Raw genomic sequence first — 16,367 nt, 5'->3', positions numbered from 1 at the left:
CTACTGCTTGAGTTAAACAGATGGAAGAAATTGATGACCACTAACTCACCTGAAAATGATCACTGATTGGTTGATTAATCCCCGCCACCCAACTGATAGATACTAAAGATGTTTGTGTCTTTCAGACAAATGATCCAAAATAATAATAAGATCCTACATGTACTTTAAGCCCATCTACACCAGTCTGTTCATGGACGTAAAGCACAGGACACACAAACATATATTTTGAGGCAGTTATGTGTTTGCAGCTTACTTGCCTCCTTAAGGTCAGAGTTAATGGGTCAATAGTAAGAAAGAGACTGGGTGAAAGACTCCTCTCCCATTTTCCAAAAACATGTCAGTAATCCCCCAAGACTTTAGGGAAAATTTTCTGTAGACTGAGTTAAACCTTTAGAGTTTTTGGAAGGTTTGTGACCAGTTAGATCTGGTGAAAAAACCTGTGACAGCATTTCATAAAAAGAACATACCAGCAGTCAAACAGGGCCGAATAGGTTTAGATCATTTGTTTTCTCCCTTTAATAAATGAAATCATGATTTAAAAACTGCATTTTGAATGTATTCAGGTTATCACTGACACATATATGTCTCATATTCTCAAGTCTTTTGATAATGAGAAATGCTTAAGTCTGACAAATATACAAAAAAATAGTCAGAAAGCGGACAAATACTTTTTCACATGATGTGACAGGAAACATAAATGTCTTTTATTTGAAGACCAGTGTGTTTTGAAAAAATGTCAATAGGCATTAGTCAGCTAATGTCATTAGTTATACATTTTTTTTCTTGGTTAAAAAAAGTTTTCTTTTGTCTGCTTGTATTTGAAAGACTTATTTTTTATCTTCTCAATACCACAATTGGGAATAATCCATCCTCTCCCCTTCAGCGTGTGTAGGACCTCTTCCAGGTGAAATTCCCTTCTTGTGCATCCATGGCGCATTGATCAGCAGCCTGTGGTCTTGGTTTTCTCATCTCTGTGGCTTTTCTCCTATGAGCAGGAGCCATGCTCCAGCCCCTCAGCCTAGCCTGACTATTTTCTTCCATTAGAGCACTCCAACTCACCCTGTTCCTCTCATCCCCACGCAGGAATTCAGCTACGACCCTAAAGTACTCCAGAACTGAGATATGACTCCAGATTTCTCCCCCCTGCTCCTCCAGAGCAAATCCACAATGCCCTCCCCTGTCTGTCAACATCAGAAAGAAATACGGATTGCTCATAAAAAGGGGAAGGGGCAAAGTGGAGGCAGGCGGGAGGAGAGGGTCATCAGTGCTGCATACACAGAGCACAGGGATCGCCACCTCATCTGCATCTCTCAGTGGCTCGTTTCTCTCCCAGTAGCTTTCCCAGTCCTTGGCTGGGTAAGCCCTCTCATCCAGTGCCCAGGCTGCTGAAGATGCCAGGCCCCACTGGGAGTGAGATCTTGAGCTCAGTCCAGAATTTAAAGGGCTTAATTGAGGCTGAGCTGGGGAGCAGAAAAGTGCTTCCTCAAAGTCCCTGAGGGACGAAGAGCTGATGGCCCGATCCACATCCCGGACGCCTCTGAAGGAACTCGCATATCTTATAAAGAAAACCAACAAAAGAAAGATATCATATCCATGCTTCATTTATGTCTGTGCTATAACACTTTTAATGTTCTCACCTTCTGAGCTGCTGTTTTCGGTGAAACAGTGCCCCCCAGCGGTAAATAGGAGGCATAGGCGTTTCAAACCACAGCTGGCCGAGAAGCACAGGTGAGATTGCTGCTGCTGCTGTCAGGTACGTGCTCGATCCACACTCCCCCAAATATGAAAGAAGAACCCCTGAGCCTGACCCCTCACTCACTGCAAAAAGCACAGAGCACGGGTGGCGGCTGTGGACATAAGCCACCGCCTGATCACGGAAGACATGAAAGATAGTGACACTGTGAGATTACGGTCAAAACAAAAAATAAGTGACCGGTATCGATTTTACAACAACATGTCTAACTCAATGTTCGAATTAGTTTCTTGAGGGATTTGATGCAGACGTGAATATTATCCTGGGAATAAATCTCTCTTTTTTTCTTTTCTTTTCTTTTTTTTTTTTTTTACATTTTTTAAACCCAATGTTTCTATTTTGTTTTTAGTTCTTCCTCTTTATTATTTTTATTTATATCTTTTGAAACCCACAGACGATACTGAAAAGCTGTAATCTGTTGGTATTCCTTAGTGTGTGCACCTTGGACACTCTAGTGACACCAGAGCGACAGAGCTGCAGGTGCACCTGACGTGCATAACTTTTGAACCATATGGCCACTGGCTAAAAATGAGCTACTGTTGGAATTTTTGATTTTAAAAAATTAATAACTAAATATTTGCACACCTACACCAAAAAATAGGGCAGGTGCTTTGCCATAAAAGAGTCAGAGCAATAAATATGCTAATTTAGTAGCAGTGTGCCAGCTGTTGGTATTTTTCACATACACAGTTGAATTTTTTTTTTTGCTCACATTTCTTAAATGTTCACCATATTGCATTTTCTAAAAAGTTTTCTAGACCATTTTTTCAATCTGCATCAGGCAGATGATCTTCAGAGAAAATATTGCAAAAAATCAACAAAAAACCCCCAAAAACAAAACAAAAAAAATGCATGTTTTCTCAGAAGGTCATACAAAAACATATGAAATGTTTAAACTGAGAAAATGTGGCTGAAGCAAAAACTTGTGTGTGGGAGACTTTCAGTTGGCTTTGAAATGGCTCTGGCCAATCGTCAAGTGACTCAGCTGACTTGTTAATCACTGAGGGTGAGGCCACTCAGGTAGTTTAACTCTTATGTGGCCTTGCCTCTGGGGTGGACAAGGTTCAGCCTGTGTTCCTAAAAGCTACAGGGCTGAGCACTCCTGAGCTTCCCTGTGAAGGCCTACACCAGGGTACCAGTGAGCAGAGTACATCCAGTAGTTGAACCTGTGATTCAGAAGGAACACATTATGTGGTTCTGTTTCAGCAGGCGGTGACCTCCAGCTCACACCAGAGAGGAACTAAAAGAATAAGACTGTGGATAGAAACAGCAGAAATGGGCTTTCTCTGACAGATGGCTGGGTGCAGCCTTAGCGATAGGGTCAGAAGTTCAGTCATTTGGGAAGGGCTCAGAGTGGAGATGCTACTCCTCCACATCAAAAGGTGCCAGCTGAGTTTGTTTGGGCATCTAGGATACTTCTTGGATGAGGCTTTCTGGGCCTATCCTACCTGGAGATAGCCCTGGAGTAGATACACTACATACTGAAGAGTTTATGTCTCTCGGCGTGCCTGGGAATGCCTCAGTGTTCCCAGGTGTTGAAAATGAGCTAACATTAGTTTTAAATTGATGCATTTTCTCAGTTTAAACATTTGATGTGTTCAATTGTCTATTGTGAGTAAAATATGGGTTTATGAGATTTGCAAATCTCAGATTTTACTTACATATTACACACTTATTTGAATTGGGGTTTTAGATTTGAAATTTTCAAATGCATTCATACCTCAAACACAAACAAGCAAAAGCAAAACCAAAAGCAAGCACAAATGTCCTCACAACCAACACAATGGATCTTTTTTTCGTTCTTCTTTTGCTTTCTTTTCTTTCCTTTCGTTTTTATGAATGGCACAAAAATGATGTCAGACAACCAAGCCGTGCAAAACAAACCAGTTGAACAACCGAATGCATTGTTCAGAGCCATATGTCAAACAAGTGAAAGCATATCTCAGCCAGACTGCTTCACGTATTAAAACATGTATTCTTACTGGTCCTGGCTGTCATGCCTTTAACACGATCAGATCAAGTGCCTATGGAAACCGTGCCGTAACCCCTCAAAGATATTTAGACCTACAGTTTTGTTTTTTGCTGTTTCCTATCCTGGCTGGCAGCTTTTGCAATCTCAGTTATGATCTGAATGCACTGCTGTGCCAAACACATTTTGCTTTTTATAAATTCTCTATACGGTCCCCTTGTTTAGGAGAAAATATGGAAAGATGTAATAAAAAAGTACAAATAGTAATGCACAATATATGTCCAACTGCTGCACCTGTAAGAAAAATAAACATCTTCTTTTGCTTTCTTTTTGGACCACAAAAAGTAGAAACAACCCACAGGTACATAAATCAACAAGCTTCTTGTGGTGTTTGTGTGTGTGTGTCACGAAATGTTCTTGAAAATGACCCACATTTTTAACTCAGTGTCACTTTCAGATCAGCATAACTTTATTTGTGATACCTAATAATTAAACAAACTAATCCAAAACAAGGAAATCTTTTCTGGAAACTAACGGAAAGTAAACTGAATTAACAAACAAAAAGCTAAAATACCTTATCAACACTGATCTGAATGAAACAAACAATCATTTCCATTAAAAGAGTTAAAATTTTAATCATGTCTTAGAGAGAAAGTGTGAATTTTCTTTGTCCAACAGTTTCTGTCTGATGATGAAATTTTCTTTCTTTACCTGCTCGAGATCAGCTGGGTCTCCAAACTCGGTTACTCGTGCTGTGGTCAGCGGACACCCCTCTGTGCCCCGAGAGTGAAAGACCACCACATAAAAGCCCTGACACAGAGCCTGTTGGCACAGCATCTTTAAGTGGGGGGTCATCCCTCCCCAGTATTGAGGGATGAGGAGGAGGACAGGGGGTGCTGAGGTGAAGCAGCCCGGTGCCCTCATCCCTGACTGGTGCTCCTTCCTCACATCCCACTTCTTTCTTGTGGCAGCCTCACCCATCTTTGTTCCTACAGCCCAGTCCACAGCTATGATTCCCCCGTCTTTCAGTAGCAGGTTGTCTCTAGTGAACTGCAACGCCTCTCCATGTTGGCCCCACAGCAGGCTGGACAGTGTCTGGAGGTGGGGGTCTCCCCTCGGCCAGGTGGCCAGTCTCGGCTTGGCCAGAGAGCCACAGTGCCGGAGCAGATATTTGGCCAGCGCGGTGGGTTTGCATATGAGTCTGGATTCATCTGAGATCTGACCTGACCCTGACAAAATATCAGTCCCTGCTGATTTGACCTCTTCAGCCCTTGCACTGGTGTTCTTGTGAAGTGGCAGCCCCAGGATCAGGCAAATAATAACCCAGAGTCTCCAGCTTAAAGCCCTGACTGCCAGCCCTGTCCAACAATGCACTCTGGGCAAGCGGAGAGTTAGAGACAGCAGCAAAAGTAGCACGGATGGGAACAAAAAGAGGAAATAATCCCCTACAAATGATGCCATGTGTAAATGCAAAACAGTATATTTTAATCCAGTGTTTTCTTTGAATATCTTGACTTTGATTTCTTCAAAAACAGTTAACGGCCATCTTTCTTGTTTCTCCAGGAACCTGAAAATCCAGCCTGACACGCCATCTGTTTCTCTGTATCGTCGTCTCCTTTTTCCAATTCAGAGAGATTCAAGAGAAGTTTTCAAAGATTGCCAAAGAGAGAGAAAAAAGAGGGCCGGGGCAAATGTTAGTTATTCTGCACTTGCTGCCCCTGCTTTCTCCTCCCCAAATAAATCATTTACTACCAGCTCAAATAGAAATCAAGCAAACAGAAGCCACATAAATCTGACCCATTAAATCTTAAATGATTATAGTCTTGGACCTTATTCTGTTCCTGGAATCATTTCGACTCTATTCTTAACAACGGCTTAAATGCAAATATCAGTATGTTATTGCACTGAAGAAAAGTCACTGTAAAACTTCATTCAACAGTTTTATTCTCATTAAAAATATGTAAAGAAGTTTTAAAGTAATGTTTTATTTTCGCTCACAGTTTGAGTTTGGAGGAAGATTTAAATTCTTTAATCAAAGATGAATGCTTGTTAGTGTTGCTTTATAATCACAGAAGATGAAATATAACTATTTTTAATTACCTGCAAAAACTGTATTTTCAGTGACTCTTACAGTTCAAAGTGTGTAATAATTACCATTAGTATGCAGCACATTACTGGTAATTTGACTGTGACATTTTTTAAAAAGTATAGACGACTGGTTGGGGTAGTGTACTCCTCCCGTCAAGGAAAGATAACCATATGATAACCAATAAAATGTTAAATTTATTGATTACAAGCAAAAATACTGAAATCCTCCTGAACTACTTCAGAGGCTCCTAATAAGGATTTCATCCTGAGTCATTCATCACCTCATGACACACAAGTCATTCTTCAATAAGAACAGAACAGAAAACTGATGAATCCAAATTAGCTTTTACAGAAGACATCAGAATAAGAAATAAGAAAGACAAATATGTAAAATCATAAAACATCATTGCAAAACGTAATAATATTTTTTTAACTATAATATACACAAATTAAATAAATGCGTGTGCCACAAATAAGGTTACAGAATTATGAAGACAGGAATCTTTTCAGCATGAGAATGATCCCCAACACACTGCCTATTTTTATTTAACTCTAAATAGAAAAACACACAGTGGAATCAGTCATGGATTGGCCTCCCTGGAGCCTGGGCCTGAACATTTTTGAAGCAGTGTGGGATCATCTTGACGGAGAACAAAACAGTAGGCAAGCAAACATCCAAAGACGAGCTCTGAATGTCCTTCAAGAAGCCTGGAGAACTATTCCTGAAGACTACCTACTACTATTTCCAATTTTCCTGACAAAATATGAAGAAATGAGGGGTGTCTCAAGTGTTCTGTCTCCACATGGTGTACTTTTGTGTGTGAATGCCAGTCTACTTACATAACAAAAGTAAATAATAATACAGTAGCTGCTGATAAAAATCATAGATTAAAGTTCATGCCTGCAGAACTAAAATGTACTGTCTTCACTAAAAGTCTCGCCCTCCACTTTATGTGTTAATGTAAGCTTGACCGCATTTTCATGATGTTCAGCTTCTCGCTCGGTGCAGTGCTAAAATGAAAGTATGCACGTTGGTATTTCTTCAAATAATAGCGCCCCTGTAATGAACCTCCTAAGGGCACAGTGGCAGTGGAGCGAGTCAGGGCAGATGTAAACTGCACTCCACACATTTGAATATATTTTACTCTATTATATTTTTACCTTTCAGTCTGTTCAAGCCAGTTAAAGTATAAAAGGGTAAATTTAAGACTCCATATTTCTCATTTTTTTCAAAATGAATGGAAACGGAAATTTCTTAGAGATCATATACTATATTAAAATAACAGTTTAGTTTAACAGTAATAAACTTGAAGTCTAAAGTTTAAATCACACATATTTCTGATTCAGTTGTGTTATAGTGTATATTCAAGCCAAACACACAATAATCTTACTGACTATAACGATCATGACAAAGGTTAGACAGGTAGAGCGAGTCCTTCTAACCCCGCCCTGGCAATTAGGAAACATAAAAGCAGGTGCTGACACCATAACTTTCAAGTTCACAGGACAGCAACAAGGTCAGTAATCCTTTAACTCATTGTTGGAGAAACATCTGAAAGATAGAGGCTTGATTTTTGTAGATGATGTAGCAGCATAAAAATGTGGTAGAAGTATTTCTGAGATTGTGTTATTATTATTGATTTATTACAAAATTTTAGAATAATTTGGCATTTTTGAGTGTTTGAGTCAGAGTTTAACTATTTGAATTATTGCTTTAATTTCAAAATTTATATAGAATTGAATTTAAAGAGAATTCAGTAAAAACTGTTTATTGCCAGAATAGTATATTGAGAGCTTAACGCTTTAACTGAAATAATTGCCAGAAAGTTCTTATTTGTGTTGAGACAACCTCTGACAATTAAAAAAAAAAAAATTCTTATCATATTTGTGAAAAATATGATAAGAACGAACAAAAAAAAAAGTCTCAAAAACTCATGTTTTAAATATGATACACTAGGCATTAAAGGATTAGGGTTATGAGCTGTCCTTCTTCTCTTCTTATTAAAATAGACAAGTGCTTCAGAGGATCGCTGTGACTTTGTTCTTGTTGTTGTTTAATCCTACTGTACAGTTTGAGATGTACAGTTCAGCATTTATTCTAGTAAATGCTCAGGTTGATGAGATTGATGGTGACAGTTGCGATTCCTAAAAATCAGCATATCTCAGAGCTGTGCCAAAAAATATTTACACTCCCAGTACTTTTAACCTGTATGCATCATACGACTGTAATTACACGTTTATGTTGCCACTTCATGTTGTGTGACAGGTGGAGCAATGAAGTCTGTGTGGCCGTCTGCATTGTTGCTCTCGCTTCTTTGCACTGGAGCTCTGGGTTTTGGCATTCTGCCAGGCAGTTCTCTGACTCACCTGGACATCACCCTGCAGGCCCTGTTTAATGTGACTGTGCAGGTGTGCAGTGCCCTGGCTAAGGCTGAAGGGACAGACTTCACTTTCCCTGTAAGAACTCAAATTATTGAAGTTAAATGAACAGAAACAAGTATTTTTAAAACAGTAATGTCAATATGATTTCCTTCGTGTGTTTAGGCACAGCCTTTCACCATACAGGGTGTTGCTACAGCCTGTGGTGCACCTCAGTCATCTAAAACTTTCGTTCAGTCCATTCTGCACATCATATACAGGAATGTGCGTGTGGACATCCGCTATGCCTTGAATGCCAGCTTCCACTTTGATGATGAGATGTTTGTTCAAGGAAAGAAAATCATCACTGAGGGAATACAGGCGGTCAAAGCAAGCAACAAGCTGGAGAATTATGAGGCAGCGAGGCAGAACCTGGGAGAAATTCTGCATCCTTTGCAGGTATTTATCATTACTTACTGCTGTTAAAAAAACAACAACAAAAAACCAAACAAAAACAGAGTAAAATAATAACCCTATTTTTTTCCATCACTTGGAGGATTTCTACAGTCACAGCAACTGGGTAGAACTGGGAGAAAAAAGCCCCAACTCCAATCTAATCAAATCTGGCGCCAGCATTGGGAACATAGCAGGTAAAGAGATAGTATGATGATTTGCCTGTACTGACATACAGATTATACAGATAAAACTCTCATTCAATCTCAATGGAGTAGAAAGATTTAAAAAACAAAGCCATAATTTAAATGCTGATTTACATGTTCCCAGCTAGGAGCAGGGAGACCTGCCGCAGCTGTGACGGCAACAACTGCAGCAACAACATTTTGGAGGATATCATAGCGGAGAAGATCCTGACGTCTGGATACTTTAGTCTCACACCTGTATTTGCATTGAAACCAAAGGGTAAGGGCTTCGCTCTACAAAACTTCTACAAAACCATCATTGTTTTCCCACACTCAGAAGAGGCTTCACATGTCACTGATATTCCTGAGATTAACCTAAAACTTACACACTAAAATCTATTTTAACTCTACTATTACTTATTCTTCTAATCCCACTTCACTGCATTTGAAATTGCAGTTACAGCACTTTTTAATGGGTTTTTAACCCACATTTGTTTTGACAGTTACAATTACTTTGAAGTTTTATCAGCTCATCTGGCTAAACGATCAGTGAGCTCATGCTGTGGCGATGCATGTCTCATCATTCGTCCACAATTCACAAAAATTGCTCCTCCTCCTCCAGTATTGGTCATTAATTGCATGCACAATGTCCTCAAGGTCAAAGTCACATTTGCCCTTTCACTGGCACTTTGAAAAGACAAATGTGACACTTCTTGCAGTTTTGCTAAATTCTCGTCCACCTGACGTACTGACCAGTTCAAATTATTCATACTTGCGGGACAGGACGGTTTGTCATGAGTGAATGAAAAAACTAATTTAAATGATATCAGCAAACTGTAAACTATACTCAGTTTATAAAGAGTCAAAGCAGTATTTAAAAATAGCTGTATTTAAATGGGCAAATACGATTGCACCATTATGATCCAATAAAATATCACCGACAGCAGCCATCACTCTGCTCTTCAGATTGTGTGAGTTTTTGAATGGAGTAAAAACAGACTTTAGTTATTGGTTCTTGCACATGAGAGATAAACCAACATCCTTGTGAAATAACATAAAAAAGTATCCTTTAAATAGTATTTCATTAGTACACGTTACTTAAGTTAAAATATGAAACAAAAAAAAAATGCCTTTAAAACCTGTCTCATCCAAAATCACAGTGTCAGTAAAACACAATCACAGTTTCTTGAGGATGATTTGAAATAAACAGCAGCTGTTCACTCTGAGATTTTCCACCCCCTCCTCTTATGGACAAAAGGAATATTATTCATCCTGGCCTTCAGTTGTTGCTTTAGAGTTTATCACACTGAGTCAGCGTACTGCACATCCAACTGACACACAGCTTACTGTATGTCCTCAAAGGATCCATGAGATAAATCAACCTAAAAACTTTTTCTAATTGCTGCAGAGACACCAAAGTAATGGTGTAAAAGTAATTCCAGTTCATGAACCAAACACCAAGTCGCACATTGCATGATCACCCATTTTTTTTTTATCATGTGTTAAATGTGAGGATCCAAAAGCAGATTCACAGGGAGGAGGAGTTACAGAGAAAACACACCACTTTATTGAGACCAGAATACAAACAAAAAACAGAAAATTAAATTAAGAACTCCAGCTTACAGAACCTAAACTGGGTAATTAACACTGGTGGTGGTAGCCACAAGGGATAGGTGAACAGACACTCTGGCAAAGAAGAAGGTGAGACAGCAATAATAAATGGTGTTCAGGGGGAGTGGAAACAGCTGAAACTTATTAAAGAAACGAGACTGGGGAAGAACAAAAAACATATACTAAGCAGACAGGCCAAAAGCTTACCAAGACAAAAGAGGAAGTCAGCTACAGTGAAACAAGCCCTTAAATACACAAGTTAATAAAGGAAAAAGAGCTGTGTTTAAGTATTCATCATTCCTCTCTCACAATATTTGCTGAACAGGAAAATGCAGTCATGGAGGGACAGTTGATCAGACAAGTAAGATCGAGCCTATAGGTGGGATCAACAAAGACAAAGAGAGTTCCAGCCATGGATATCTCCACACTCAAGCTGCAAACATTGCAATAGCTGCAACCAGTGAGCTTCTAGAGGACATTCGGGGGGCTGCTGGTGACAGACCATTCTTGGAGTACGAAAGCTCTTCTGTATGTTTCAGTTCATTGTGGTGCAGAAGTTCATTTTTATCATTTATCTCTCTCCATCTCCTTCCCCCAGGATGATGGGTCTCTTTAAAGGATCCAGTAAAGCTCTTTGTTTTGTCATCGACACCACAAGCAGCATGAAAGATGACATTGCAACAGTGAAAAATGTTACTGCCACTATAATCAACCGTGATGTGGGAACAGCCAATGAGCCCTCGCTGTACATTCTTGTACCATTTAATGATCCAGGTAGGATCTCTGGGATGCTACAAATTTCTTTTCTGAATGTTCTGAAATGTTATTGTTCTGTCCGATTCATAAGGTGACAATGGACAATAGTAGTATATATATTGACTATGACTCATGTCATCAAACAGGCTTCGGACCACTGACAAAGACAACAGACTCAGCAGTTTTCCAGAATGCGATTGATTCTCTAGTAGCCACTGGTGGAGGAGATCCACCGGAGATGAGTCTCTCAGGGCTTCAGGTGAAGTGATATGTGTTCTGTAATTTTAAAAGGTCGATGCACGTTTTTTGTTTTACCTAAAGCAATTATTCAAAGCGGTTTTCCTCACACAGCTGGCTTTAAGCACTGCTCCATTGAATTCTGAGATCTTCCTCTTCACGGACGCAGCCGCTAAAGACAAAAACCTGAAGAGCACAGTGATCGCACTCATAGAGAGGACCCAGTCGGTGGTATGTAGTAGTTTAAGAATATAACACACTTATCTTAATGATGATTACATTTTTAAACGTCATTGAAACAGGGATGGGCATGTTTTGCTACAAGCAGATGTATAAATAAAATAGTGTAATGGTCGTATTTTACCTTCTTTTTTTTTTTTTTTAAACTCAGTCTAATTGTTTGTAAAGGCTTTATGATTTGGTTAAACTTGTTTTCATGCACCTTTTTTCTTCTCAGGTCAACTTTATGATAACTGACACATCATCAGTCAACAGTCGGAAGCGGCGTGCTCTATCCAATAGGATAGCAGAAGCTGACGCTCAGCTGTACAGAGATCTGGCTCAGGCTTCAGGAGGCCAAGCTATCGAAATCACAAAGAGTGAACTTCCTCAGGCCACTGCCATCATAAAGGAGTCCTCCAACGCCTCTCTGGTAATTTCACAAACATCTCACTACTGGCTGGATTTGTCATTTCAAAGATTTCAGCTCTTTAATGTAAGTGCTTACTGTAATGTTCCAGGTGACCCTTCTTCAAGCAGCCAGGAACCCAGGAAAGGCTGAAAACTTCACTTTTATGATTGATGACTCGGTAACAAATCCTACAGTTTACATTACTGGGAAATCCATCACTTTTACTCTCATTAGCCCCACAGGTATGCTATTCTGAAGGATTGTTTGTGGAAAAATAATACTCTTCATTATTTGCATGAGTTTTTACTATTCGTCGGTCATGACGTCCTTTCTGAGCCTGCCCAACAAAGCAGTGGCAGTCTATACTGTCCCGTACATCCTGTTTACACAGTAGTCAAATCCAGAATTTGGCTGATTGATTTTTTTTTTTATCATGGTGATAAATGCTGTTTTGTTACATAAATATTGATAAAGATGTTTAAAACTACTAAATGCAGTAACCCTAATTTTTGATGTTAAAAAATTATCATTTAATAAAAATTTCCTAAAAATAGTCTGTTTTCTATCTGTGTTCTAACAGATGAATCTCAGCATAGCAGTAACACAACGGGGTCACTCATCATTACATCCCAGTCGGTGGGAAACTTCCAGTCCCTGCAGCTAAAAAAACAAACTGGAAAATGGGAAATGAGAATGGTGTCAAGTAACCCCTACACTCTGAAGGTCATAGGTGAGACTATCAGTCGATACTTTTGTTTCTTATCCCTGGGGCCTTGAGGTATAGGTTTGAATAAACTAATAAGCTGTCAGAATGGATGTACTAAATTACCATTACAACAAAGTTTAAAAGAAAAACAAATAGAGTTTGCATCTATTTGAAGCCTGGTGTTAAATGTAGATAGGAAAACAGAAAGGTAGGGGGATAACACGCAAGCAGTTTTGGATGGACCTAAAACCAAACACCTGCATCATCTTCTGTATCATAAGTAACTGGCTCAACCGGGTGACCTTTGACAGCACCTAAAAGGATCTCTTAAAATATGATTGGCATGTCCTGTCCTGTCTGAGCCAAGTTCAGTTCAGTCACCTCTCACCTGAGTGGAAGCGTTGTTTAAAGTGAACATTCCTCCCTTTGTTTCCAAACTATAATTGCACTGTTGTTAGTGTTTACATCCTGTAGCTGTGTTTTGTGTAAAAATATGAACTCAGTTTGTTATTTGACTAATAAATAGCAATATTTTTTATTATTATTATTATTTTAAATGCTATATCCTAGAGGAGATGGTGAACATTTCTAGCACACTTGCTATGGTACCACATGTGCAGGGAATGCTCTCAGTAGCAATACAGGTTAGACATACCTGCATTATTACAGTTAGCATGTCAGTAACATGTCATCTTCATGTATTTCATATTTTGTTGATGAATGAAAACAAAAAAATCTAAAATACTTTTATCAGCCAGAGTACAGCAATGCAGAGAATCTATTGTATGCTCTACGTTGTCTTAGCAAAAAAATTATATTTGATCAACAGAAAACCAGAAATGGTTTTGCTGTTGATTCACTAGAACTAAGCCAATTCTATTATTTAAAAACTTCTTTAAGGGCTTTTTGATTTCACATAAAACAAAGTACTGGCAATGACAATTAAATTCCAGTGGTCCATGTGTTGTATAGGTCAAAAGATAACACTTTTACAGTATGAAAACTGCTACATTCAGACATTCGCCTGATGCTAATTTCCATCCATGTATATGGATGAAGACTCTTTTACCAGTGGTTCTAACCTAGAATCGTCTGCTATGAGGTGGCCACAATAAAATTATTAGATTATTTTACAAGCTAAACTTTAAGCTTACAAGCGTAAAAGTCTTTCCAAAACTAAAATAATCTCATGGCTTAGAGTCCAAATTCCTGTAATTTTTGTATGTTGCTACTAGATTAGTGGAGCATGAAGGGCTGCTAGCGTTAGCAATGTTAGCATGTTAGCTTTAACACATTATCGGGCGAAGAGCAGAAGATGCGTCTCTCCACCAGTGGATACTCTGTGAGGATCCATTTCACTGCTGTGTTCCTTAAAATTCTTTACCAGAAATGTTGAGAGAGTGAATATGAAGGCAAAATAGCCTCATGAAAGAACTAACACTTATTTAAAAAGTTTCCATGGCAGCACAAGTCTTTGGGCAGCCTAGAAAAATGTAAGTAGTCTGTGAGGATTTATTTTCCTTGTCTTAAAGGCTAAATGGAAATGCTAATGACTCAACATATTCAAACGCCAACAGAAACAGGAAGTGGAAATAAAAAGAGGAAAAGGAACTATATTTTTAAATGTCTGAATAAAAACAAAATTCTGTATTCGTAATTCCTGCTTCATGCTTTAGATTTCATTTTTAAATTATTAAAACTGTTTTTTGAAGTTTTAATTCAAACTTTTTTATTATTGTTAGTGTTTAGTTTTTTAAACTTGATTTCCATAAACCCATTTCCTATTTGAACCTCTTTTTTATGGATTTATATATCATTTAGAATTAAAAAAAAAAAAAAAAAAGTCTTTCATTTTATTTAAATAAATTATTTAAATTTATTTAGATATTAAGTTATTTGTAAGTATTTGTTGTATTCAGAATTATCAATTCATGAAATGCATTATTTCCATTGCCATTAGTCTCCAAGCCCTCCATATATTTGACTTTTTTCATTTTTTTACCCCCTCATCATTTTCAGGTCAGAGTCCTATCGACTTCTTCTTTGACTTAGTGGTGGTGTCACAGGGCCCTTTCGGAGGATTTGATGCCCTGGAGACACGTCCCAGTGCTGGTAAAGGCAACTGTTAAGACTTGGTGATCTGCAGATGTAACATAGCATTAAAACATTAGACATATTGAATTGGCTTTTTCTTAAAAGGTGGCAATGGTAGCCTGTTGATGTCTTTAACGGGGAGTGACACTGCCACGGTGACAGAAGTGACTCTGGTTGGATCATCTGGGTCAGAGGTGATTAAAGGAGTCTTGGTGCTGCAGAGCAATGCAAGCATCTTGGTTCTGGTTGACAAGTTTCCATCAGAGGACTTTGTGGTGCGGGTGAAGGGACAAGCTGATAGTTTCACCTCCAAGGCTTTAATAGACTTCCAGAGACAGTCACCAACCAACTTCAGATCATCAAATCTCACGATAAATGTGAGCTGCAATCCACGACTTGTTTTGTGACACAAAAGCATTAAATCAAACATGGAAAACCATGCAGCAGCTCAAATAAGTATCTCTAAAAATGTACTCTCTCTTTTTGAAGGCTAATCCAGAGACCATCATAGTACCCGGAACGCCATTTTCTGTGACCTTCACTCTGATGACGAGTGGAACAAGTGGAAACTTCACAATTCGATCCACCAACAGCAGAGGTTTCGACTCTACATTTCCAACCAGTATGTTCCTGGAGCCTGGAATCACTGGTAATGGCACAGTGACCCTCTCAGCACCTCTAAATACCCCATCTGGAACTGATGTCACCCTGGCCATTGAGGCCGAGGCTCCTGGGGGCACAGACAGTAACTACATTGTGTTGCGCTTCTCCGTTCTTAACACGGTAATACTATAACTGAAAACTTTTTGTTTTAAGCTTTTGGGGTATTTCATGAAAAATCATTAATAAAAAGAATTGTTGGAAAAAAAAGTCAATTGTAATAAATTTTATTATCTCTGTTCGTTAAACTACAGGCCTGATTTTAGAACGTTTTTTATGCTTAGCTAACCTGCTGTTCACCAACTAAAATCACTTTAAGCCAAGTGACAAAGAAACACATTTCTGTTGAGAAAATATTGAGGAAGTTGCAATTCCTTTAGATTCAGGCTTTTTGCTGACTTCATGCATTTTCCTTCCCCCTATAGGTGACCGATTTCAAGGCACCAGTGTGTGAGCAGCTCAGCCTGCAGACCAACTGCTCCGTTAACTGCAGCTTATGGATGTGGGAGATCTCTAGCCGGGTGACTGATGGAGCTGATGGGACGGGCGTTGATCTTGTCACCCTCAAGCAAGGAAACGGGACCATAAACACCACCCTGGATTCAGGCAATGAGAACATAACACTGGTGTATTACAGTGCATCCTGCTGTTCACCTGACATGGAGATAGAGGTTGTGGATCGCGTGGGTAATGTAGCCACCTGCTCCTACAGCGGAAGGCAAGGTTCAATATCTCCTGTCTCTGAAGCCACAAAGCTCACTCAGTCGCCCTTATTTTGTCTCAGCATTGTGATTGTGGGACTCCACATTCTGACAAAAATGGGCATCCAATGACTCCATGTCAGTGTGGTACAGCTATAATTTATA

At 39.1% G+C, this 16,367-nt stretch overlaps 2 protein-coding genes across 2 annotated transcripts; one reads left to right on the top strand and one right to left on the bottom strand.

Moving 5' to 3' along the window:
* Positions 1–878: 878 nt before the first annotated feature.
* Positions 879–5,183, bottom strand: LOC134637749 (protein ABHD15). The gene is made up of 3 exons (XM_063488267.1): positions 4,434–5,183; positions 1,638–1,867; positions 879–1,555 (listed from the first exon to the last, which is right to left on the bottom strand). The coding sequence occupies exons 1-3, from the start codon at positions 5,181–5,183 to the stop codon at positions 880–882; spliced, it is 1,656 nt and encodes a 551-aa protein (XP_063344337.1). The 3' UTR covers position 879.
* Positions 5,184–7,215: 2,032 nt separating this feature from the next.
* On the top strand, positions 7,216–16,334 carry LOC134635293 (von Willebrand factor A domain-containing protein 7-like). Its single transcript, XM_063484691.1, has 16 exons — positions 7,216–7,327; positions 8,077–8,267; positions 8,355–8,627; positions 8,725–8,818; positions 8,952–9,086; positions 10,743–10,929; positions 11,016–11,191; positions 11,320–11,432; positions 11,525–11,641; positions 11,868–12,062; positions 12,151–12,283; positions 12,622–12,771; positions 14,767–14,859; positions 14,947–15,218; positions 15,331–15,624; positions 15,927–16,334. The coding sequence occupies exons 1-16, from the start codon at positions 7,216–7,218 to the stop codon at positions 16,332–16,334; spliced, it is 2,943 nt and encodes a 980-aa protein (XP_063340761.1).
* Positions 16,335–16,367: the final 33 nt, after the last annotated feature.

The sequence above is a fragment of the Pelmatolapia mariae genome, linkage group LG10_11 (assembly GCF_036321145.2).
Source record: "Pelmatolapia mariae isolate MD_Pm_ZW linkage group LG10_11, Pm_UMD_F_2, whole genome shotgun sequence".
NCBI lineage: Eukaryota > Metazoa > Chordata > Actinopteri > Cichliformes > Cichlidae > Pelmatolapia > Pelmatolapia mariae.
The sequence above is the reverse complement of the archived record's forward strand: the minus strand, read 5'-3'. Positions and strand labels throughout refer to the sequence as shown.

Bases quoted from the DNA above. Each gene is read 5' to 3' on its own strand.
- LOC134637749 (XM_063488267.1), bottom strand. From the start codon at position 5,183: ATGGCATCATTTGTAGGGGATTATTTCCTCTTTTTGTTCCCATCCGTG. The intron at 1,868-4,433 runs GTAAAGAAAGAA...TTCCGTGATCAG, and splicing joins ACCCAGCTGATCTCGAGCAG to GCGGTGGCTTATGTCCACAG. The intron at 1,556-1,637 runs GTGAGAACATTA...TTTCTTTATAAG, and splicing joins CGAAAACAGCAGCTCAGAAG to ATATGCGAGTTCCTTCAGAG.
- LOC134635293 (XM_063484691.1), top strand. From the start codon at position 7,216: ATGACAAAGGTTAGACAGGTAGAGCGAGTCCTTCTAACCCCGCCCTGG. The intron at 7,328-8,076 runs GTCAGTAATCCT...GTTGTGTGACAG, and splicing joins GTTCACAGGACAGCAACAAG to GTGGAGCAATGAAGTCTGTG. The intron at 8,819-8,951 runs GTAAAGAGATAG...ACATGTTCCCAG, and splicing joins CAGCATTGGGAACATAGCAG to CTAGGAGCAGGGAGACCTGC.